Source organism: Centrocercus urophasianus, unplaced genomic scaffold (assembly GCF_019232065.1).
Source record: "Centrocercus urophasianus isolate 14NV4802_14NV808 unplaced genomic scaffold, USGS_Curo_1.0 seq_9, whole genome shotgun sequence".
NCBI classification, from domain to species: Eukaryota; Metazoa; Chordata; class Aves; order Galliformes; family Phasianidae; genus Centrocercus; species Centrocercus urophasianus.
Genome location: NW_024885532.1, coordinates 22,209,989 through 22,233,789, shown reverse-complemented (window position 1 = coordinate 22,233,789; position 23,801 = coordinate 22,209,989). Strand labels below are relative to the sequence as shown.

General features: G+C 41.0%; 1 protein-coding gene across 1 annotated transcript in view; it reads right to left on the bottom strand.

The window, feature by feature from the left end:
* Window positions 1-293: 293 nt before the first annotated feature.
* The window catches only part of GTF2F2 (general transcription factor IIF subunit 2), a 91,871-nt gene continuing 68,363 nt past the window's right edge, over window positions 294-23,801 (bottom strand). Inside the window, exons 7-9 of the mRNA XM_042838764.1 lie at window positions 18,928-19,027; window positions 8,185-8,328; window positions 294-1,182 (exon numbers count right to left, since the gene is read on the bottom strand). Of these exons, the coding sequence (XP_042694698.1) occupies window positions 1,063-1,182; window positions 8,185-8,328; window positions 18,928-19,027 (364 nt within the window). The 3' untranslated portion in view covers window positions 294-1,062. The remainder of the gene's footprint in view (window positions 1,183-8,184; window positions 8,329-18,927; window positions 19,028-23,801) is intronic.

Here is a 23,801-nt window from a genome sequence, read left to right as displayed (position 1 = left end):
ACTGTTTTCTTTGCTCTGTTTTTTAACACACGAGCTCTGAGAATATAATTAAGTGGTCCTGTACCACCTTCCTCCCTGCTCCCTCCCAAAAAAGGATGCTGAAAACGCAACCCTACAATTTACATTTCAAAAATGGAGGAACAGAGAAATAGACACCTTAAGAAATCTTCTCCAAGCACAAGGGAACCCTGTCAAAAAGCCACCAATAAAAACATGCTGTTTAAAAAAACAGCATACGTAAGACCTTCTAAATCATGACATGTCTTCAGTCAGTAAGATAGGTCACTGCTTGGTACAAATTAAAAGTATTGCTTTTATTGGTATGCTTAAACACAAAACATAGGTAACACTAAAAAAAAAAGCAGAAGATATATCCATTTCCTGATGTACCTAGCAGACAGTTCTCTTTTTCCCTCAGTCGTCACCTAGAAGGGACTGTCATCTTTCCCACAGAACTGTGTATCTAATAGCCCTTGTTTTAAGGTTTTCTAGCTGTGCTGATCTGTTCCCATGAAGTCTCAAGGCTGTGATGAACTGTTTTGGCTGTTCTTCCTAAAGCCTCACTGCCAAAGGAGCACAGTGTCTGTGCACCAATCACTACACAAGCTCTGCACGACTTTAGAGCCTTCCAGGTGAAGTCCTGAAGGATGACAGCAGAAGTGAGAGCATGAACCTGGTTCTACTTGGATGCAAAAAAAGGAAGTTACAGGTTTCTCTGGGACACGTTGCCCTTCCAAGTCATTGAGGCTTAGAAGAACCACATAGCTATCAAGAAAAAGCAAGTCAGAACGTAAAAAGATTTCTAATAAAGATTAATCTAATCCAAGTTTATTCTATAAATATTTTTTTTTTTGTCAAAAGACAAACATTTATAGAAACTTAAAAGAAATATTCCTTTGAAAAACAAGTGGAGCTAAGGAAAATTACAAAGTATTGGTTGTTTTCATTTAAATTTAACCTTGCAGAGTTACGCTGTGCTCAGTCCTGTCTGCAAACCCATGACAGCTCCCTCACTGCAATCACTCTCCTCCGTTGTTCTCTTTTGCTTCATGAGCAGTTTCCTTAATCACTTTTGTCTTCGACTTGGTAATGTCTATATTCTGGCTTCAGCTCCCATGTGTTTTTGTGGGTCCCCTTCACGTTGTAGATGCCTATTTCCCTTAGAATTTCTTTCAAGTATATCTGAAAGGAAACAAGACAACAAATTACAAAGACAGGCAACTGCCACAGTTCATACCTGATGTTCAGTCTTCCACCACATCGCGTTGACTTTGCTAACACAGATGACAGAGAAGACAAGGGGCAATAGGTACAAGCTGCACAATGAGAGATTTCATCTTGATGTAAGAGACATTTTTACAGTGGGAGCAGTCAGTTGCTGGGACAACCTCTCCAGGGCCATGGTTGAGTGCCCATCACTGGATATTTTCAAGATTTGGTCAGAGGAGGTTCTCAGTGTTCTCATCCAGGCTCCCTTCTCCCACGAAGGGAAGGACCTGCTGATATTTCAAATTCTCTTCCATCCAGTGACCCTAAAAAACGGGACACTTGGAAAATCAAATGACTGAGACATACCCAACGTACCCGAAGTGTCAGACGTGCAGTTGGTCTCAAAATCTGTGCACGGCTACATTTCCTGCTAAGTGATGAAGGCGTGGGGGTGCTGCTTTGCTTTCTGCTTCGGAAGCTTGCTGCCATGCCAGACGTTAATGGGGCAGATGGCAGATCTGCATGAGGAGCACTCCCGGAGGTGGCTGTCACACGGCTCTGTCACCGCAGCCCTATGGACATGCTCCTGGCTCTTGCTCCCTGTGCAGTCACATCAATGCTACTGTCTCAACAAAGTAAGGCATTATAAAAGCCTATTTCAGGCCCTTGGTCAGCTCTATCTGACCTCTACATACACGTGTCTTTCCTTGCACGGCTCCCTGTGACCTTTGCTATGAAATTCATGCAGCTTGCCTTAATGTGGCCACTGTGCCTTTTGGTAAGTTGCAGTTAGCACACAGACCTTCCTGCTGGAGTTTCACAAGCCAAGCCAAAAGCTCCTGGCTTACAGTAGGAGAATCAGCTTCCTTACATTAGGATTTTCAGTACCTTTAAACCCGCTGTCATATTCTGATCCGACCAAAGCCTCAAGCTGTTGGTTTTCAGCTGTTTTGCAAAGCTTTCAGCATTTTATTTCTGCCTTGTTTTTAGGGAAGTGTTGAGTAGATGCCAGAGAATCTCCTAATATATTCAAATATTAAGACTAGGCAGGGAAATTAGGGGAGAAGAAAAAAAAAAAAAAGTAAAGCTACGATAACCAGTAGCACAAACTTTTACATAAGACAGCTCACAAATATTGCCCTCCTTTCCTCCTTGTAATAAACATCAATAATTTGTTGCATTTTTTAAAGAGCCATCTCCCTGCTTGCTTGTTCAAATATTTATCAGTGCTGACTTTGGAGGATCACCATGGCAACTGCAGGCCACAGTTTAAGAATCTCCACATTAAAATCACAACTGCTTTAGTCTGGATACTTCAATCCTCACTGAGTGCATATACTGATCAGGGGCTATGGGAACCCCGGTATATTCTGTAACTTCAGTTACACTAAGTGAAAATATCAACATCTTCCAAGTCATTAATGGCAAATATTTGTTGGTGACAGTAAAGAAGAACTGCCTGATCTCTTCATAGAATCACAGAGTTGCTAAAGTTGGAAAAGACCACAAAGATCATCCAGCCCAACCATCAGCCCATCCCCACCATGCCCACTGACCACATCCCTCAGTGCCACATCCACGTGGTTCTTAAGCACCTCCAGGGACCTTCCTTACACTCTGTTCATTTTTTGCCAAATGAAAAAACTGGGAAATGAAAATTATTTGCAGTGACTAAAAAGAAAAGTTCTTTTTTTTTTTTTTTTTTTCAAGAAAGCTGTTGTCATTCTCTCTCCAGTTACACATAAAAATTTACAGAGCCCAGAACAGCCTGATCCCACATTAACAATGATACTTCATTGAAGGCTCACGTAGCAAAAACGATCCTTTAAAAAGACACCCTAAAGCAATGAGATTGCTTAAAAGATCACTTTGTTCACATTAGAAAGATCCCCACACCGGACTGCAGGCACAAACCAGCTCCTCAGGGTCTGCTGTTTGCCTGAGGCAGCTGTGCTTCTGCTCACTGCAGGGATGACTTCCTTCAGTCTTGGGGCACGCACAATGCAAAGCCCAGCAGGTGGCAGCAGGAGATCGGTGTGAGGCTCCTAACACACCTTCCCAATGCAACTTGATGTAGAGATGCTGTCACTGTTTGACAGTTGGGCCCATACGACAAATCTGCTCAATAAAACAGCAGTGAAAGTGCAAGCACTTTTCATGGAATCACAGAATCATAGAATGGCCTGGGTTGAAAAGGCCCACAATGCTCATCCAGTTTCAACCCCCTGCCATGTGCAGGGTCACCAACCACCAGACCAGGCTGCCCAGAGCCACATCCAGCCTGGCCTTGAATGCCTCCAGGGATGGGGGAGCCTCCTTGGGCAACCTGTTCCAGTGAATATTTCTGTACACTGATGCTGCTACTGTGGAATGTTTTTTTTTTTTAAGGTAATCAGAGCAGGTGGAAAAGCTATTTATGTGAGTGCATGTAGATGTGTATGCTTGCACATCCACTGCTTTGTTTCCTGTCATTGTGTATGCGTGTGTATTAGCTTTTGGTAGTGTCACCAACAGATACTTCAATAGATGGCAGCGTGGGTGGGAGAAATACGCTCAGATTCAAGGTTAAATTCTACCATATGGACAGATTCATGAGAATTAAATACAAAATGCACCCAGTCACATGAAGCACAGCAAGACACAGTTACTGTGCTGAGAGACCCAACCTGCAGCGTGGGAGCCAGGTCCCAAGGTGGGAATGGGGAGAAGCACAACACGGTGAGCGAATTGCTGCTCCTTTGTGGCACTGCCTTTGGGTGATGTTTTGCACGATGTGATTCACAGAATCAATCACAGAATCATAAAGGCAGGAAAAGGTCATTGAGACCAACTGTCAACCTATCGCCACCATGCCCACTAAGCCATATCACTGAGTGCCACAACTACTTGCTTCTTGAAAATCTATCTCCTATCTCACCTAACACTGCCTGCTTCATGCCTCCGTGCCATTCCACCCAGTTAACAGAAGGTTACTTTTAATTTCACAGAATACAGAATGGCAAGGGCTGGAAGGGACCTCATGGATCATAGATCTCCAACCCCATTGCCACAGGCAGGGCCACCAACCTCCCCATTTAGTACCAGACCAGGCTGCCCAGGGCCCCATCCAACCTGGCCTTGAACACCTCCAGGGACGGGGCATCCACAGCCTCTCTGTGCCAGCACCTCACCACTCTCTCTGTAAAGGACTTCCCCTTGACATCCAACCTCAATCTTCCCTCCCTCAGTTTAAAACCATTTCCCCTTGTCCTGCTGTTATCTACCCTTTCAAAGAGTTGATTCCCCTCCTGCTTATAGGCTCCATTTAGGTACTGAAAGGCTGCAATGAGGTCACCTCACAGCCTCCAATTTCAGCTCATTTTCAGATGCAGTTCCCCAGGCAGTGCCACTTCTGCCTCAAACTTTCTAGACTTCCAAGAATTTCAGTTAGACAGAAAACGAAAAGGGAACAAATTAACCCAATGTGATGAGTGAGATAACAGTTCTGCCACAAATAAGGGCAGTACAAGCCTGCAGCGACTGAGGTTTGAAACTATCTGCCATCTCTGCTCCGAGTGGAGGAACTAAAAGCAGAACTGAGAGAAACATTTTTGAAAAGCTGAAGGAGGCATTCACTTCCAAGCTCTAAAAACCTTTCTGAAACTTCAACAGAAAATAAAATCAAACCAGAATTAGCATAACCATTACTTAAAGCTGAATGTAGGAAAAAACTGTAATCAACCTACACTATTTTGAAAAGCTACGTTTCTGATTAGATGACTGGTTCCATTCCTTCCTGGTTCCAAATGCTCCAACTATTTGACTGCTCACACAAAAAGCGTATTTCCTTCTCAGCCATTAAGCCCAAATGTGGAATTACAGCAATATTTCTAGGCAGCACTGCATATTTGCATGTGGGTAGGTGACAATGGATTTGCCTAATACTGCAAATTGTTACTTTTAATTAGGAAGAAAGCCAAATAAAACCAGACTTCTCTAAAACAAGAGGAGTTTGCATCCAGAAATGACTTGCTTTGTGATTGCACAATCCCAAAATAAAGATGGCAGCAACTTTCTCTGAGAGATGCAATATATTCTGCAGCAAGGATTCCATTTACTATTTACATTTACTACTGCATAAGAAAAATACCCTCATTTATTTATTATTTTCCTGGCAGAGACTTTGATTCCCTTAAGTGTATTTTACATATTATTAGTTAGAGTCCACTGGTTGGCAACCCTGCACGTAGCAGGGGGGTTGAAACTAGATGATCATTGTGGTTCTTTTCAACCCAGGCCGTTCTATGATTCTAGAGATGTAGGCGCCCAGGAATTCATTTCAACAAGAGCTGCAGCAACCACAACATTTTTCCCTCACTTCTGAAAATAACCTCAGCATTTAGAAATCAGAGAAGAAATTACATATCCAGAAAATCTTAGACGCTATGACAGAAAATGAAGCAGTGAACACAGCAGAGATTAATTAACAGCCAACCTCTGTGCAGCATGTGTGCGCCTATTCAACCTGTGGGCATTTATGATTTTTCTTAGGAGGTCTGGCTGCTCTGTGAACAATTGGGTCACAGTGAGCACTGGGAACAGACACTTCATTTTCAGTGAAGAAATACAAGTTTCACATTGGAGGTTGAAGCCCTCAACATTAGAGAAACCCGCGCACAGAGTGAAAACTGGCTGAGCAGCAGGAGATGATGGGTAGTATTCTGAAATGGAACTGAATGCCATCAGCAACTCCTAACAGAAGTTTTTAAAGGGAACACAGTTGGGAAATGATCACAGCTTTACTTTTGAATTTATCAGTATATTGGCTATTCAGTGAAAGAAGAAAGGCACCAGGAAGAGGGTTTGATTCAGTTAGAGCATCCAAGCATGAGGATGCAACACCTAAGGCAAAAGTCCTCCAGGGAATTAACAAGAAATCCCAATTCTTACAGTTTGAAACTGAGACTGCCTCAGGAGTCTCTTTGAGGACATGGTCTAACAGCTGGCTGATCTCAGGAGCCCTCAGCTAATTAGGAACAGAGGGGCTGCCACCCAGACCCTGCATACACAGACTGTGCATCATGCTACGGGCAGAACACATTCAAGAGCATATATTTACAGCAGACACACATAGGGAGATTTACAAATTCATCATAAATGTAATAAAAGTATTCACCAAAGGTACTATGCAAATACAGAATACAAAACTGCAAGAAACTTGTGTCAGAAGCACAGCTTTTGCAGGCTCCTTGGAGATGATGCAGAGCAACAGGTACATTCCAGAGGTAAACTGCATTGCAGGAAGATGAGGACTTTTGTTCCCCCATGGCTTAAGTGGGAGTTGCAGAAGACTATTTCTAGCTGAAGTCATGTTAGATGGGACAAATCTGCTTCAGCTTACATTGAAAGTGATCAAGATAGTGACTGTCACACCTATCTCTTATTAACAAAAAAAAAAAATTTCTTGCCACTGCTTTCATGTCTTTCTCCTACTCCTTCCTCCTTCTCCTTTTCCATCAGCTACAAGCCTTCTATGCCACACAGATAAGGAGTTGAATCATTAGATAAATTAATGAAACAGCAGAAAGAGATAAATGATCCAAGTAGTTTCTTCCAGATTACTACAGTACTGTGAACCTACATGTATTTGAACTGGGAAACATCTCTGTGCAGTTTCTTGACTGAATGCACTGTGTACCTTATACTATACAAATCACTGGTACTGATCCACTTATCTTAACCATCAGATGAGCAAAACTGGTAAGCATTTCTATTCTCCCTCTATTCTTTTGCAGAGAAGTATTTTTTTCTACTTTTCTATTTTTTTTCCAGCTATCACTGTTCCTTTTTCTGCTTTAGCTCTGTTAACTTTTGAAATTGTAGCTCCATTTGATCTTAAACACAATTAAGTTTCCCTAAGTCTTCTGAAAACTCAGCAGGGTTGTAGAGAGACATCAAAGTCAACAGTAAAAAACATCCAAAGTAGAAAAGATACCCTCATATCCACAGTGGAAAACAGGCAACAACAGATGCTGCAAGTGCTGTTCAATGGAAGCCACTAAAGAATAAAAGAAGGACAGTTTCAAACTAAAGATCAGGAGCATGGGCAGGTGTTTGGAGCACGACTGTGGGTGAGGCTAAGGTGATACAGATCATAGGAAAACAGATTTTGTTAGTCCTACCAAATAGCCACACAGCTTCTGCAAACACTTCTAATTTTATTGTGCTAGAACTTTATCTCCTCTGTGTGCCCATCTGCAATAAAGCCAGGAGACAGGAGACAAAAGAATCAGCTATACAATTTCCTGACCTGCCATCCCATTTCCTCAAGAGCTACAGCAGCATTTGGTAAGCAAGCAAAAATTACCCATTCTGTCTGTTGCAGTTTCCCCTCACTCTATCCTGGTCTATAAGGAAAGCTTGAAGAGTAGAAGGGAAAGAACTGCAAAGTTTGCGTTGACAGAGAAAGGAGCTGGCAAACATTGAAGATTAGCACAACCACCATGTGAGTGTAGGTCTTCATGCTTTTCTTGTTTGTGTATCCAAAGAAGTCTTTAAGAAAAGCAAAACAGACACTCGAACCCTCTCTACTCTAAGATTTCTTCTATTTGTAAAGGAAATTAAGAGCTTTTGCAGGTGCTGACATTATGCTCAAGTTCCTAGCATGAACTACTTAGAGAAATAACATTCACAGAAGACACAGAAGCATTACAGAATTTGATTTCTAGTATTGAAGAGAACCTAAATAAACAAGAGATCATGTAAGTTACTCAAACCACCTCTCTCAAAAGTTTACTCACTGCAATGCTTTGTATCCTATGCAGTTCAATAAGGGCGCACTTAAAAGCTGCTGATTTCCATTGGTTGCAAAAAAAAAACCACTAAGAGATTTGTTTCAAATGCATACAGTGTGCATTAAACTATTTTCTGGATATGGAAAGTAAACATAATGTTAACTACTGAAAATGCTTATATTAGAAGACTACTAGTACATACCACTGGCTGTTTGGTTATGTCCACCAGGTCTTTAATGTTGTAATACTGATGTTTCTCAAAGGCTGAAAAGAGCATGTCCAATACTTGTTGTTTATCAGCTCGAGCCCGTTTTCCATCTTCTTTCTTTTTCTTTTCATATTCAATCTGTTAATGAGATGCAAAACATTTTAAATACATTCATATGTAAAACCATATGATTCTCAGCACTGAATATTAAGACACCAAAATCTCTATATAATAATAAAACACTGTTCAGTGCTTTTTATCTGAAAATTTTTCTTTTGAGCACTCAAATATTCCTCTATGAACATAAACTAAGCACTATGTCCTTGCACAGCGAGCTTTTCAGATATGTATCTCTGCTTTAAAAACAAACAAACAAACCAAAACACAGCCTGCATGATGTGCCCAAACCTGAAGGGAGAATTAATATTAGTACAAGCATCCAAACTGAGCTAGTACTTTTGTTCCACCTCTGTTGATATAATAACAATAAACAACCTTCAAATTGCCACGCTCATGAAAATCCACAGAGCAACACAGCTGCACCATGACCATAGAAATCACCTGCTCAAGGCATGCTTAGCTGCTCTTTGGACATTGCCTCATCCGTTCCAGAAATGGCACTCGAGACAATTACTCCACAAATAGGAAAACAGAATTCTGAGTAACATGAACGAACTTACTGTTGTCTAAAACAAAAACCATAAGCAAGTACAGGCCCTCATTATCACGTATCATCCTATTTTAGGATATATATTAAACATGTTTAATTGTTACAATCTATGCAAGTTAGCCATATATTTTTGCAGAAACTTTTATCCAACCACTAAAAATGCTTTTTGTGTTTCACCAACTTCATCATCAGAAGCAAGACTTGCACAAACCAGCACACATCAAAGCAATGACAGACACTACTGAGCACCAATGGCAGAATTTGCCCACAATTACCCCATTCATCCTCAAAAACATCCTCAATAGCAGAAAGCCATCAAACTCCCCAGAATAATACTGCATTTCACATGATCAGTAGGCGCTTTCAAGCAAAGTCTATGAAAAGCAGCATGACACAGCAGAACAGAACTTGTGCACTGGATAAAGACCTGGTTGCCTGTGGGATAATTTCGTACAAGTGGCATCTCTCCTCTGATGTCTCAAACTTGATCCTGAAGGAAGATGTTCAGAGAAGAAGCCTACATATGAAAATTCACAGTTCTACTGGAGACTGAAAATCATCTTTTTGACGGGAGATATTAATTTCATTACACATTTTTCCTGTACTTCATTGCCAGCTAACTCCCTTCTTCCTTCTGATTGATAATAGGCTGTCTCTTGCTATCTGTCTCAAAGAGGCTAAAGCCTGTTACTACTTTTGCTCTTGTTCACAGGTCTCTGGACAGAGACACCTTTCCCTTTCAAATTCTGAAACAGACTTCATTACCAAATGAATGTAGAGCAATTGCTTCCAATCTGTAACTTGAAAGTTGTTCCTTCAGCTAAAAACCTGGAGGGAAGCTTAGGCATTCAAATACTTGACTGTTTTTCCAAGTATATATTAGTGCTACAAAAGATACAGCCTATCTAATTCAATTAATTTTCGTCCACTGATACATTTTGGTGCAATTATTTAAATCTTGAGTCTCTGTATTTAAAAAAAAAAAAACAAAAAAAAAACAAAAAAAAACAAAACCCAAGTCCTACAAAACAGCAATAGCTTTGTAATGGTAGTAAACTGTAACAACAAGTAGAACAGCTTTATGTACATCATCTTGGTTGCTGTTATCTGGAACAGGACTGCTACACAGCACAGAAACTAGACTACAACATAAATGTAGGACATTGCCCCTGCTACAAATAACAGTTTGTCAAAATATTTGCTGCTTTTAAAAGTCCAGCAGACTAATCATTAGGGTTGCCTGTTGACCTTGGAAAGATTTCAATTGTAAGCTTTGGAAACTCCATCGTGGATTCAATTTCTTTTTTCTCTTGGCACAGTCTCACAATACTGCAAAACTACCAAAACAAGATACAGCCAGGATCCATTAATATAGTAGAAAATAACTACATAGCTTATAGAATGACAATGTTCTTCTGGCTGTAAGGCTGAAATCTTTTCCAGGGATGTACTCAGAGTTATCTGCCTTGCAGCTCTGCTTAGCAAAACAGCTGGCCAATTCTCTGCTGGTATATTTATATGGAATTTGGAGGGGCATGCAAAATCTCATTCGTCTAGAAGTCTGCAGTGAGTCCAATGAAGGGATACCAAAATGGGAAAGGGCCTGAATCACCTCTCCCATGAGGAGAGATGAGAGAGCTAGGACTGCTCGGCTGGAGAAGAGGAGGCTAAGGGGATCTCTGAGGGAAAGTGTGAGAGGCTGCAGCCAGGCTCTGTCAGTGGTGACCAGCACCAGGACCAGAGGCCATGGGCACAAACTGGAGCACAGGAGGTTCCCTCTGAACACCAGGAGCCCTTCTGTGCTGAGCAGTGATGGAGCACTGGCACAGGCTGCACAGAGGCTGTGGGGTCTCCTCCTTGGGGATCTCCCAGAGCCACCTGGACGTGGCCCTGGGCACCCTGCTCTGGGTGTCCCTGCTGGGGCAGGGGATGGAGCAGAGGGACCCAGAGGGCCCTGCCAGCCTCAACTGTGCTAGAATTCTATGAGTCTACTATGGCCTACAGCACTTCTCCAAGTTCTGCTAGTGAGCATGAACAGTAGAAAGTAGGAGGAGACTTGTCTTTGGTTGCATGAAAGTCAGGATAAAAAGTCAGGAAAGTCAGGATAGGATAAAACACAACATAGGTGAGACTGCTGGCCCTTTCTGCTACCTGCAAGATAAACAGCACACTAAACTGACAGATTGATTGCCAAAACGTTCACACATCTTATCTTTGACATCTCTGACAGTGGTCAGCTTTTAATGTACATTTGGCTCATGTCAGCACTTCATAAGATACATGATGATATATGAAATATTTTTTCCTGTCAGAGTAATCATCTCTCCACAGGAAGCATCTATGAATTATGCAGCTACCACTGTCAAGTCCTAACTCAGTGCATAGCCATAGGGACTTGCCACTATAAGTTGTGCATACTGAGGAAAATGAGATATGCATGCTTTAAGACATGCATTTGGGATTTATTGCAGTATGACAGTCATCCCTTTGGTCTTAAATACATTAATATGTGACATCTCAGACTACAGTCTAGTTCATACTTCATTCTAACATCAAGAAGTAGCTGTAATGATCAGAATTCCATTAAACTGTCTGGGTAAGAGACTGTATTTACATCTACAAGAACAATTTTGGTTTCTATTTTCTAGTATTATTTGTATTAAAAATCTTTGCTTTGTAAGCTGGAGAAAGCTGATGGGAAAAACCCACTGTCATAAGTAATGAAGTTGGAAGTGCTTCTTAATGAGTAAGATCACCACAAAGTGTGGCAGTATCATCTTTACATGGAAAGACACCAAGGTAAAGACAGTACCACGTTATACTAGGCTTTAAGAAGAAAACGAGTAAACAGCAGCCCAAATATTACCAAAAACAAGCAAATGTAGTTGTGTACATCAGATATTTTTTGTTCTTTGACTGAAAACTGTTTCAGATTTTTTTCCCTTTGGTAGTTCACAGTCAAGCACAGGAATCGTCCTGTAGGATTTATCGTATGTTTCCTTCAACATAAAAGGAAAGAAGAAACTGCACTTTTACTGGTCTTCTTCAAAGATCCAGCTTTCTTGAGACTGGCTTTTCAGCCTTCTCTGACTAGGGATTCACAACATTTTCTAGTTTTTCTGTGCAGCTGCTGGCATTGGCAAACAACACTGCACTGTGCTGTCCATAGAGCACTGCTACATTTAAGACACTGGCGTATGCCAACATTACTAACATTTTCAATGCATGCAGAGTAATCTATTACAAGAGGAAGAGAAGAATTATCGAGCTTTAAATTTGTTGCCAGACAAGCTTCTGATACATCAGAGGTCAAGTCCAGAGAAATGGTATGAGAGATGAAGGCATTTTTATTTTCAATGCTTGACTGAGTTCTGGTTTTCTGTATAACACCTGAGGTCACTTTTCAGTGTAAAGACCTCTGTACTTGGTTTTGGGGATAGTAACTTCTCTCTGAGTTAAAAGTACAACAGCTGAAAGATGTGGTGTGAAAGATTACCCACGAGAGGAACTGCCCCACTAGACCTGCTGTTCACAAACAGGGAAGGTTTGGTGGGAGATGTGGAGGTTGGAGGCTGTCTTGGACAGAGTGATCATGAAATGATAGACTTCTTGATTTATGGTGGAGCCTGGAGGGGGAATAGTAAAATTGCTACCTTGGACTTCAGGAGGGCGGACTTTGAATTGTTCATGGGACTAATAGGGGGAGTCCCCTGGCATTCAGTCTTAGCGAGTAAAGGGGCCCAAGAGAGCTGGTTGCTCTTCAAGAAGGAAGTCTTAAGGGCGCAGGAGCAGGCAGTCCCTCTGAGCTGCAAAACGAGCCGGTGGGGAAGAAGACCGGCATGGATGAATAGGGAGCTGTTCTTGAGGCTCCAAAAGAGAAAGAGAATCTACCGCCTGTGGAAAGATGGACAGGCCACTCAGAATGAATATAAGAAAGTAGTTAGGATGCGTAGAGGTGAAATCAGAAAGGCAAAAGCCCAGCTTGAATTTAACCTAGCTGCTGGCGTGAAAAGGAATAAGAAACTCTTTTATAAATACATTAACAATAAGAGGAGGACAAAGGAGAATATCCACTCTTTGCTGGATGAGGCTGGGAATGTGACCACTGAGGATAAGGAAAAGGCAGAGGTTCTGAATGCCTTCTTTACGTCTGTCTTTAAAAGTCAGACCAGTTATCCTCAGGATACTCCTCTCTCTGACCTGGTAATCTCGGCTGGGGACCACACTAACCCCCCTGTGATTCTGAAAGAAACAGTCAGAGACCTACTGCTCCAACTGGACTGCCACAAGTTGATGGGGCCAGATGAGATCCACCCGAGAGTGCTGAGGGAACTGGCGGAGGTGAGAGCCGAGCCGCTTTCCATCATCTCTCAGCGCTCCTTGTTGACTGGTGAGGTCCCAGAAGACTGGAGGCTTGCCAATGTGACTCCCATTTTCAAGAAAGGTCATAAGGAGGATCCGGGGAACTACAGGCCTGTTAGCCTGACCTTGGTGCCAGGGAAGGCTATGGAGCAGATTGTCTTGAGGGAGATCATGTGGCATGTGCGGGATGAGCGGGGGATCAGGCCTAGCCAGCATGGGTTCATGAAGGGCAGGTCCTGTTTGACCAACCTGATCTCCTTCTATGATCTAGTGACCCATCTGGTGGATGAGGGAAAGGCTGTTGATGTGGTCTACCTAGACTTCAGCAAAGCCTTTGACACTGTCTCCCACAGCATTCTCCTGCAGAAGCTGGCAGCCAGAGGCTTGGATGGGTACACTCTTGGCTGGGTAAGGAGCTGGTTGGAGGGCCGGGCACAGAGAGTGGTGGTGAATAGAGTCAAACCTAACTGGCGACCGGTCGTGAGTGGTGTTCCGCAGGGGTCGGTGCTGGGGCCTGTCCTCTTCAATATCTTTATTGATGACCTCGATGAGGGCATCGAGTGCACCCTCAGTAAATTCGCAGATGACACCAAATTGGCTGGAAGTGTGCATCTGCCTGGGGGTAGCGAGGCCCTACAGAGGGATCTGGACAGGCTGGAGAGCTGGGCTGAAGCCAATAGGATGAGTTTCAGCAAGGCCGAATGCCGGGTCCTGCACTTCGGCCACAACAACCCCAGGCGACGCTACAGGCTTGGGGCAGAGTGGCTGGAGGACGGCGTAGAGGAAATGGACCTGGGGGTATTGATTGATGCTCGGCTGAACATGAGCCGACAGTGTGCCCAGGTGGCCAAGAAGGCCAGTGGCATCCTGGCTTGCATCAGAAACAGTGTTGCAAGCAGGAGCAGAGAGGTGATTGTTCCCCTATATTAAGCATTGTGAGGCCGCACCTCGAGTGCTGTGTCCAGTTTTGGGCCCCTCACTGCAAGAAAGATATTGAGGCCCTGGCACGTGTTCAAAGGAGGGCAACAAAGCTGGTGAGGGGTCTGGAACACAGGCCATATGAGGAGAGGCTGAAGGAGCTGGGAATGTTCAGCCTGGAGAAGAGGAGGCTCAGGGCAGACCTCATTGCTCTCTATAACTTCCTGAAGGGAGGTTGTAGTGAGCTGGGGGTCGGCCTCTTCTCTCGTGTCATTAGTGATAGGACCAGGGGGAATGGCTTCAAGCTACGGCAGGGGAGATTCAGGCTGGACATGAGGAAGTATTACTTTTCAGAAAGGGTGGTCAGGCACTGGAATGGACTGCCCAGGGAGGTGGTGGAGTCACCGAGACTGGGGGTGTTCAAGGAAAGGCTGGATGTTGTGTTGAGGGACATGGTTTAGTGGGAGCTATTGGGAATAGGTGAACGGTTGGACTGGATGATCTTTTAGGTCTTTTCCAACCTTGGTGATTCTATGATTCTATGATTACAGACTGCATGGCTCTGCTACAGAAGCAGCTATTATGTCTGCTCTTCCCAACCCTTCAGTGATTTTCTACCTCCTCAGAAACAAAAATAAAAGGAACACAAAGAATAAAAACAGAATCAAGCTGCAACCTCCTCAAGTAGGAAGGTCAAGCTGAAGTGATGGAAGAAAACAATCCCATCTTTTTCTGGTTTCTGGCTTGTTTTTAACGACCAAGAACAAGAGCCGGGCATTGAGGTTGTTCATCCTGTACGTAGTAGGGCTGCAGGAATAATGAGTAAATAACATGGAGTGATAAGGAAAGATACGGTGACTTTCAAAACAATCTCTAAAAATAATGAAAAAAGTCACAGTACCATTTGTGCCTCTTCAAATGAAGTATAGTGAAAATGTGCTCAGCTACAACTCTCTCCATGTGGAGAAAAAAAAAAACATTACTTTTAAAATTGATGTTTCCTACACAAAGGAAAAAAGTAACAGGAAGGAAATTCTCAAAACTGCCTTTACTGATGCAAGGTCTCTGACAGGGTCATTTCATGACTAGGAATTAAATACTAACGTGAATAAAAGTCTTCCTATAGAACAACATGAAGTGGTATTTTAAACTGAACGATCTGTTTTTGCTGTAAATTGTACTGCTCAGCATTCCTCTTTCTCCATTATTTTTGTGACTCAGCAACTCTTCCCCAGTAGGAATTTTTATTTTACAGCCTCCTGATTCTCCAAAGCAAATCATGTGGAAGTGTTTGGTTTCCTTATAAAAATACAAAGTGAATATTCGAAAATATACTAAAAGTCTTCATTCATTAATGTATAAAACCTACTCACATACAAAACTGATGATCTAACTCTGCTGAAAACAGGTTATTTGCAAGAAGCGTCTCAGCTGCCTGTGTTTTAATTAGCAACACTCTAGCATTACCTCCAGCTTCAGCAACAGCCACCACTGTTGTTTAGAAACACTGAGCACATTGTGAAGTGTGTTTAAAAGAAAACCACATTGTTTCAGCTGCCATTTTCTTCTTTCGCCTTGTGAATACACTGTTTATAGCAAGTTACAATGCATTCTTTCATTTTTTCCCCTTCTATTTTCTTTGCTAACAAGATGTTTAAAGAAATAGACTTAAAACACTTTCTGAGAGCCATATGACAGAATATATGTACATTGGAAACTAATTAGATTTATTTAAAACTGTGTAGTTTTCAAATTTAAAGAGCATTGAAATATGATTTGATTTCAAGGACGGATCATTTTAGAACAAGCTGCCAAATGTAGAAGTTGTTAGTTTATCCCTGCAAGACTTCATACAGGAATCAATTTCTCTTTGTTTATTATCACAGTATGTTGCTCAACTTGCTGAAAAGCTGCCAAAATTGCCTTCTTGAAGGTATAATTAGCAGGAGAGCAAAGTATTACACCTCTTTGTTAGACAGACAATGTAAAAATGATAGATAAGGCATTATAAAGCAAAACTAAATTTAAAGTTTCATCTGAAGATGTTAGAAATATGTTTTAAAAGGCCTTATATCCTTTTTACTGTTATTACTCTTTTTTTATCTAACAAACTGCTTGATAATCAACAAAACAATTCCGGTGCATTGCTCTATTGACTGAAAAACAAAGATTTTAGTCCTATGCAAAGCAATGGGAACCACACCATGCAATACAGAAGTGGAGCTCAGCTGGTCAAATGCAAAGCTTCCCTTCTTAAATCTGTGTCTATTAATCTAACTATGAGCTCACTACGTGGCTCCAGACAGCCACCACTGTCAACAAAATATTCCGCAGACTGACCGAGGTGAAAAACAGGCCAGCATGTTCAAGTAGTGCTTTTGCATGCATGCATGAGTAATTGGAAGCCCTGCTGCTTACCCATTTACTCTTATTTTGCTGATGTCTTCTCACAAGTCTCTATTCTGTCCATGAGTTGCCAGTCATGCATGGATGACTGCCTCTTCCATGCATCACTTTCAATGGATGTGAGTGCATGAGACAGTACCAAGACCAATTACAAGATGAAACAATGGTCTTGGGAAGTAATAAAATACCCCAGAGGCAGAAGTCATTTTGTTTCCAGGAAGTTTTTGCACTTGCCCTGAGAGCCAGTTCAAGGCTTACAAGCAGTTCTGCCTGTTTATGTAGGATGGAGATGAATGGAAATGTTGGGAATATATGAGCAAGGACTTAATCCTACCTTTTTAAGATTCTCCTCCACCTACTCCTGATGATTACTAAGTAGGAAGCATTGTTTTTAGCATCTGTTTTCAAGAATCTGACATAAATGTCATTTGTTATTCTAAATACTGCCTTGGAAAGGAAACAATTACACCTAGCTAGCTAGCTATCAGCATTTATCCATACCTACGTGCAAAGTAAATCCACAGTATCTATCGCTAAGCTGGGAAAAAAGACTCAGAAAGCTTTTCTATCTCTTGGAATACAAATACCAACCTCCAAAGTAAGAGAAAAGGTGAAGAGGGAGTTCTCAAAGAAAACTCTTCTCACTTTGTGTTTAAAAAATGACTCCGTACTTCAGGACAGCAAAAGGATAAAATCAATTATTTTGTTCTTGCAAGGTCATAAATGCTCTATTTTACACTAACTATATTTAAAATAATTATGTCTGTTGCATGTATAATGACTGACATATTATCCAGTTTCTGCTGAAAGAAGTGATCTGAAAGTGATGGAGGGATGACCCAGCAGGGCCTAGAGAACTTTTCTGCTGTAGTATGAACAATAATTAAGTCACAGAAAGATTCCAGCAGCTGCAAGAACATTAATATTGCAACCGTGTAGACATAAGCACCACTTGTAGATACAGAGAAAATGAAGGTCCCTTCCTCAGAGAAGAAAAGCTGAGCTGTAATCATGGCATATATTCTAATGGAATAGCAAATTCTTCTAGGGAAAAGGTAGATGCATTTATTTTGCAGAAAAAGCAATCACTTACTAAAGACAGAACTGATAGTCAAACAAGCTGTCACTATTTCCCCTCTACAGGTAATTTTTCTCCTTCCTTCCATCTGTATGTTCATTTAGGAGTACATGGAACAGTCATACCTATGTCCCACTTAATATTCTATCACTTCTCCCTTCAGGAAGTTTTATCCTTTCTTATTTCAGTAGGTGTCCATTCATTCCTCATAAACTCCCAAGAAGATGACTGAGTTACAATTAGTACACAAGAAAACCACAACTTTTTTAAGAGGCCTTGTGAAATCCTGGTTATATTGCTCAAACCTTACACAAGACTATACTCATACGAAATTGCAATTACATAGCAGGATATAACAGTGTGACTATTCTGATTAAATGTCATTCCCCTAACTGAAATAGTTACATTGCTACGATCATCTATCTATAGATCAGACTTTCAACAGTAACTACTACAGAACAGTCCCATGAGGGAGAGAAATGATTATTTTGGGTTCTGTAGAAATAGACATTTCAGAATAATGCTTAAATATCAGCCAGTATATTGTCATTTGTTTTATGTAAATAAAATCTTAATAAAAAGTGTAAAAGTTTAAGTGACTAACACACTGACTCACTTTTAGCATGACTTAACATTCCTCACATTCAACAGTAACAGTGATTATATATGCATACATACAAATTACTCAAGGAGGATCTTTAAGGAAAAGGACATTATAGTTTGTATGTACATCAACTGATCTGGAACAGCAGCGTGGGTGTAATATTGACAAAGCTAATGATGCAAATAACACGTACTATGAAGGTATGAAACTGTGAAAAATTACCAGCTGTTATTCTTTCCTACTCAGTTCCAGCAAAGGACTAGAAAATAAAGATTCATTTCATGTCTTTTTTACCCACCTCCATGTGGCATTTTATTTGTCTCAAAGGAGTGTTTTATTGCACTAAGACAGAATTGCTTTTTATCCCCAAACTTTATATTTCAAAAAAAGACTAGAGGAAGAACACAATCCAGACATTAGAGAAGGTTTGGGTAAAGGCAGTCTGCCTTCTAGCAGGTAACATGAGAAGGTAAGAATTGGCAGACCTTAACCCCAAAGGTGATGCGGCTCTTGAGGCAGAAGGAAGATTCCCAGAAGAAAAACCCTGGGAGAAACAACATAACATGGAAGATTTCCAAACACTGTGTCCTACTGTGAGCAACAGGGCTACAGAAAGACTGGAGTGATGACAGCAGCACTGCAATTGTGGAGCCTGGAGCCTGGTTAGGAGAAAAAGTGGAAGTATTCAAAGCTACTTACATTATATTGATGATTAGCCACAGGTTTATAATTGGTGGTTACTGCTTTGTCCAGTTGCTGTGATAACCTTACAGGTTTAGAAGATTCCTCTATCTGAAATCTTTAAAAGAAAAGAAAAATAGAATTAATAAAAACTTTGCACAAGCACACAAGCAAAATGAATTATAAAAATCTGCAAGTATGAACCATTTCTTATCAGAGGTGAGCTGCAAACAAATAATTCACTCTTTTGAACCTTTTCCTGCTCTTTTTGCTTGAGGAAAGCAAGGACATTAGATGTTACTGAAGATACTGAAGTACTGAAAACCAAGCAACTGTGAAGGGATGATACTAAAAGTTCTGTCTGAACAGAGACTTCAAAAGTCTGACACGTGTAATAAAAGCCCTTGCTTTTAAAAATGATCAAAATCAATGGAAATGAATGTCAAATTTCCCAGCTTACCCAACTGAGGGCTGGAAAAGCTTTTAATTTACTTCTATCAATACTCAGACAACAGTGAAAATGACCTCTTAGATATTTTAATGTAAAAATAAAGATTTCTTTTGCCATAATAAAGCATCAAAGAACAAATAACCATTTGAAGTGTACTTTTAAAGACACAAAGACAAAGAAATCCACACAGATTCAAACCAATGCACAATCATGTCTCAAAGAAACCGCTGACAAATGGTGACCTTGAGCATGGTTTGGGAAAGATTAGGAAAAGTGCAGAGGTTTAATATACTTTGTTAAGTTCATCTCTAGGTACAGTAAATAGGAAATAAAATCAATCTTCCTTCATATATAGCTGGTACTGCTGAACTGTGTAGGTTTGTCCCATATGTATGTAGATATGTATCTGCCTGTTTCCTTTTGAATTGTTGCAAACATGTCATTTGTTCTATAGTTTTATTATCCTGAAGGACAATACAGTGCCTTGTATTCTAGATTTCTAAATCAGAAGGTACATTGATGCCTTCTGTCCAAATGAAGCGTGTCTTCTTCTTAGCTTGAAAGTAAATCAATCTGAAGTTAAATGAGTGGTGAACATTTTTTACCACCATTCTAGCTCATAAAGGTAGAAGTTTTTATCACAGAAGCTTGTCTTCTGGTCTTCAATCTAATTAAACAATTTTAAAGATTTTAGTGATCTCATTATCAAAGGTCTCCTAAACATTTAACTTCCACAAAGAGGAACAGGCACTACAGGAAAGCTAAATGCCTATATTTTCTCCAAATCTTCTTCTCCTCATTTTTATTTTTTAATATAATCTTGGCTATGTAGTGTGGCTTTATTCTTTGTTCTTACTTCAGGAAAACAGCCAAAGAATATCAGCCCTTCTGTAATTACATGACAGAATACTGCAAATATGGCTTGAACACATTTTCTCAGAAGAAAATGCTTTATAATGGTAGCATCAACCCCCCTCTAAATTCTTAATAAATTAGATATTTAAGCATGAAAATAATTGATAACTCTTTAGCCTAGAACCTGTGATGAACTTCATACTGCTGAATGCTAAAGGGCTCCTCCAGTTCTGGCATTTTAAAATTACAGCACAGGAAATTTCATCACTCATTTCAGTGCAGCTTCCATAAATTAATCTTTGCTCTCCTTCTCTTTGCACAGGAGAATTCCAGCAATTTCTTTCTTGACATTTTCCACTCCAAACTATTTGCTAGGCATAGTATTCATTTCTGTGTTTTTATTTTAACTTGCACACTGCTGATTTTTAGAAGAATAGAAAACCGTATGTGTACAACTACTGCATTTCTCAGAGACTTCCAAAGACTGATGGCAGTGGAGTTACACCTAACATGCGCAGTTCCCCACAACGCAATACACAAAGCAAACAAAAACATCCTGCATGCTTAGGAAACAGGCTGAAATCCTACAATGTAAAAATGGAATTCTGAGTTTGTTAAATGACAGAAAAGTTCTGAAAGATCTACAAGGGCCTGGGGAGACCTCATTGTGGCCTTCTAGTACTTGAAGGGAGTGTATAAACAAGAGGGGGAATGGTTGTTTATGAGGGTGGGCACTGATAGAATAAGGGGGAATGGATTTAAACTGAGACAGGGGAGGTTCAGGTTAGATATTAGGAGGAAGTTTTTCACCCAGAGGGTGGTGATGCACTGGAACAGGTTGCCCAAGGAGGCTGTGGATGCCCCATCCCTGGAGGCATTCAAGGCCAGGCTGGATGTGGCTCTGGGCAGCCTGGTCTGCTGGTTGGCGACCCTGCACATAGCAGGGGGTTGAAACTGGATGAGCATTGTGGTCCTTTTCAACCCAGGCCATTCTATGATTCTACATGTACCAACTAACAAATGTTTCAGCTACAAACATTAGTGTCTCAGATGGAAATTTCAGACATATCAGTGTTGTACTTCAAAAATCTCTTCTACTTGTGCCAGTGGTTTGCAAATTATAATCTATAGATCTCATCTATAGAAAACTGCCTAACGGTACAGTGCTGACTTTTCTTCCTGTTCCTAGCTGATCAAGTGCTGTAGTGAGAAGTACAAATACATGACACCCCCAGCACTACTTTTTAACGCAAACAAACACAGCAGTTGCAACACGTCCGTATGGAAATTTAAATGGGAAGCACAGCGACTCATGAGGCAAACCTTTTTAATAATATGTATTTATTCAATGCATGCATCCTGCACTTCTCCCTAATGGCTGCCCTTCTCACTCCTTTTCTGAAGTGTTCAGAATCTCCTGCAGAATGACAGTCTATGATTGCCCTTCTTCTGCCAGATTTCCAGGCTCTACACGGTCCCAAATTACCAAAGTGTTGATGTACTGAAGCACTGAAATTTGCTTAGTGCATAGCAAGGTTAAAACAAATACCCTGCAATCACTTTATCAAGGTAATTTGTTCATAAAGACACTATATGCAGTGAAATAATGGGGCCCTGATGGTGGAGGAGGGTGGAAGAGGTTCAAAATCCTGCCATAATTTTCCCACATTCATAAAGTAGCATGTCTGGGTAAATACATTCGACTTCTCTAATTTGTCTAGCTGTTGATTGAAAAAAAATTAATGAAACATATATATTTATGTATTCTAATAATTACACACTACAAATTTGTAACAAAGGCTGTGAATTAGACATTATATTCATCCTTTAGACTGAAGTTTTCATGTTAGAGATACTACTTTAAAGTGCCCATTTCTTAAAAAGAAATTAAAAAGCAGTATTAAATGAAAAATATTACAACACATTTTAGACTGGCTGTTCTCAGAGTGGATCTGCTGAATTTTAATTGAAACTGTCGGTAGGAATAATTAAAAAAAAAAAATCAATAGGCATTCTGAGTCACTGGTGACCTTGATTTAAAAGAGCAGTCAGTGGCTTTTTACCTAGTACTCTTTATTACAATTTGCATGTGCGTGACAGTTAAAAGCCTTATCCAAAGATTTAAACTTTCCACATGGCTTCTGTTGAAATAGCAAACACTCATGCTGATACCTGGAGTAAAAAAAATAAAGAGAATGCAGATTTTTTTTTTTTCCAAAACTGCCAGTAAATTAATGACAGATCAGCCACCAGCTTGCATACTGTAGTTTTCTCTTCTACCCCCAAGGATCAAATATAGCTCTTCTGCCCTGAAATACAGCATGTAACCAGCATGGCATCAAATTCACCACAGTTATTTCCCAGTAAAATACATTTTATTCTGCAACTCTGATTTGTCATTGTGACTAGAGTTGAATAAGGGAGAAAATATTCAAGCAGGTTGGAAATAACTGTATAGGACTTGTCAACATGCAGCAGACTCATAAGGGGAGACAGATGAAGGCAATATGTATATTTGGATGAGATGCTCATTGGCTTTTAAATTCATGGATCTCTCAGCAACAAGAAAATAAAACAAAGGTAAACTTTAAAATAAACCTTTAGAATAGATGATTTCCTCTGATTAATCTTCCGCCACAAAACAAATGTTTCAGAGATTAGAAGCAGGTATTAATCAGAAGTGTTGATTGAGCTTCAGCTCTTGACATTTCTAAAGAAATTATTGTAAGGCTGAGACAGAACAGTTTCAAAAAGTTTTCATGCTTGATTTTATTTACACAGGGTTCTAGCAAGGCAGGAGCCAATACTACTGCTGTCCAAAAAGAGAGGTTGCTCATGGTTGGTCTGCATCTCCCTCTGCAACCTCATCTGGCAGATGAACTTCAGAAGTGCACGACCGCTGCTCAAAGCTTTGGACAGGTGAGAAACACAGCTCTGGCTCTGCACAACTGCGCACCTTTTTTTTTTTTTAATACATGAAAATGGCAACGAAGTTTTCTTCTTTGCCTTTTGATAGAATCATAGAAACCATAGAGTTGGAAGGAACCTCTAAACCCCATCTAGTCCAGCTCCCCTGCAATGAACAGGGACATGCACAGCTACCAGGTTACCAGGGCCTGATCCAGTCTTGTCTTGAATGTCCCCAGGAATGGGGCATCAACCACAACTCCAGGCAACCTGTTCTAGTGCCTCACCACCCCCACTGTAAAAGACTTTTTCCTTATATCTAACCTAAATCTACTCTATTTAAGCTTGAAATCACTTCCCCTTGCTCTATCACAACAGACCCTGCTGAAGAGCCTGTACATTTCTTTACTGTAGCTTCCCTTCAAGCACTGAAAGCTCCCTCTCAAGTCTCCCTGGAGACTTCCCCTGTCCATGCTGAACAGCCCCAGCTCTCTCAGCCCGTCCTTGCAGGAGAGGTGTTTCATCCCTTGGATCATTTTTGTGGCCCTCTCTGGATATGCTCTATGAAGTCTGTGCTGAGGACTCCACATCTGGACGCAGTACTCCAGGTGAGGCCTCACAGCACAGAGCAGAGGGGCAGGATCACCTCCCTTGCCCTCCTGGCCACACTGCTTTGGAT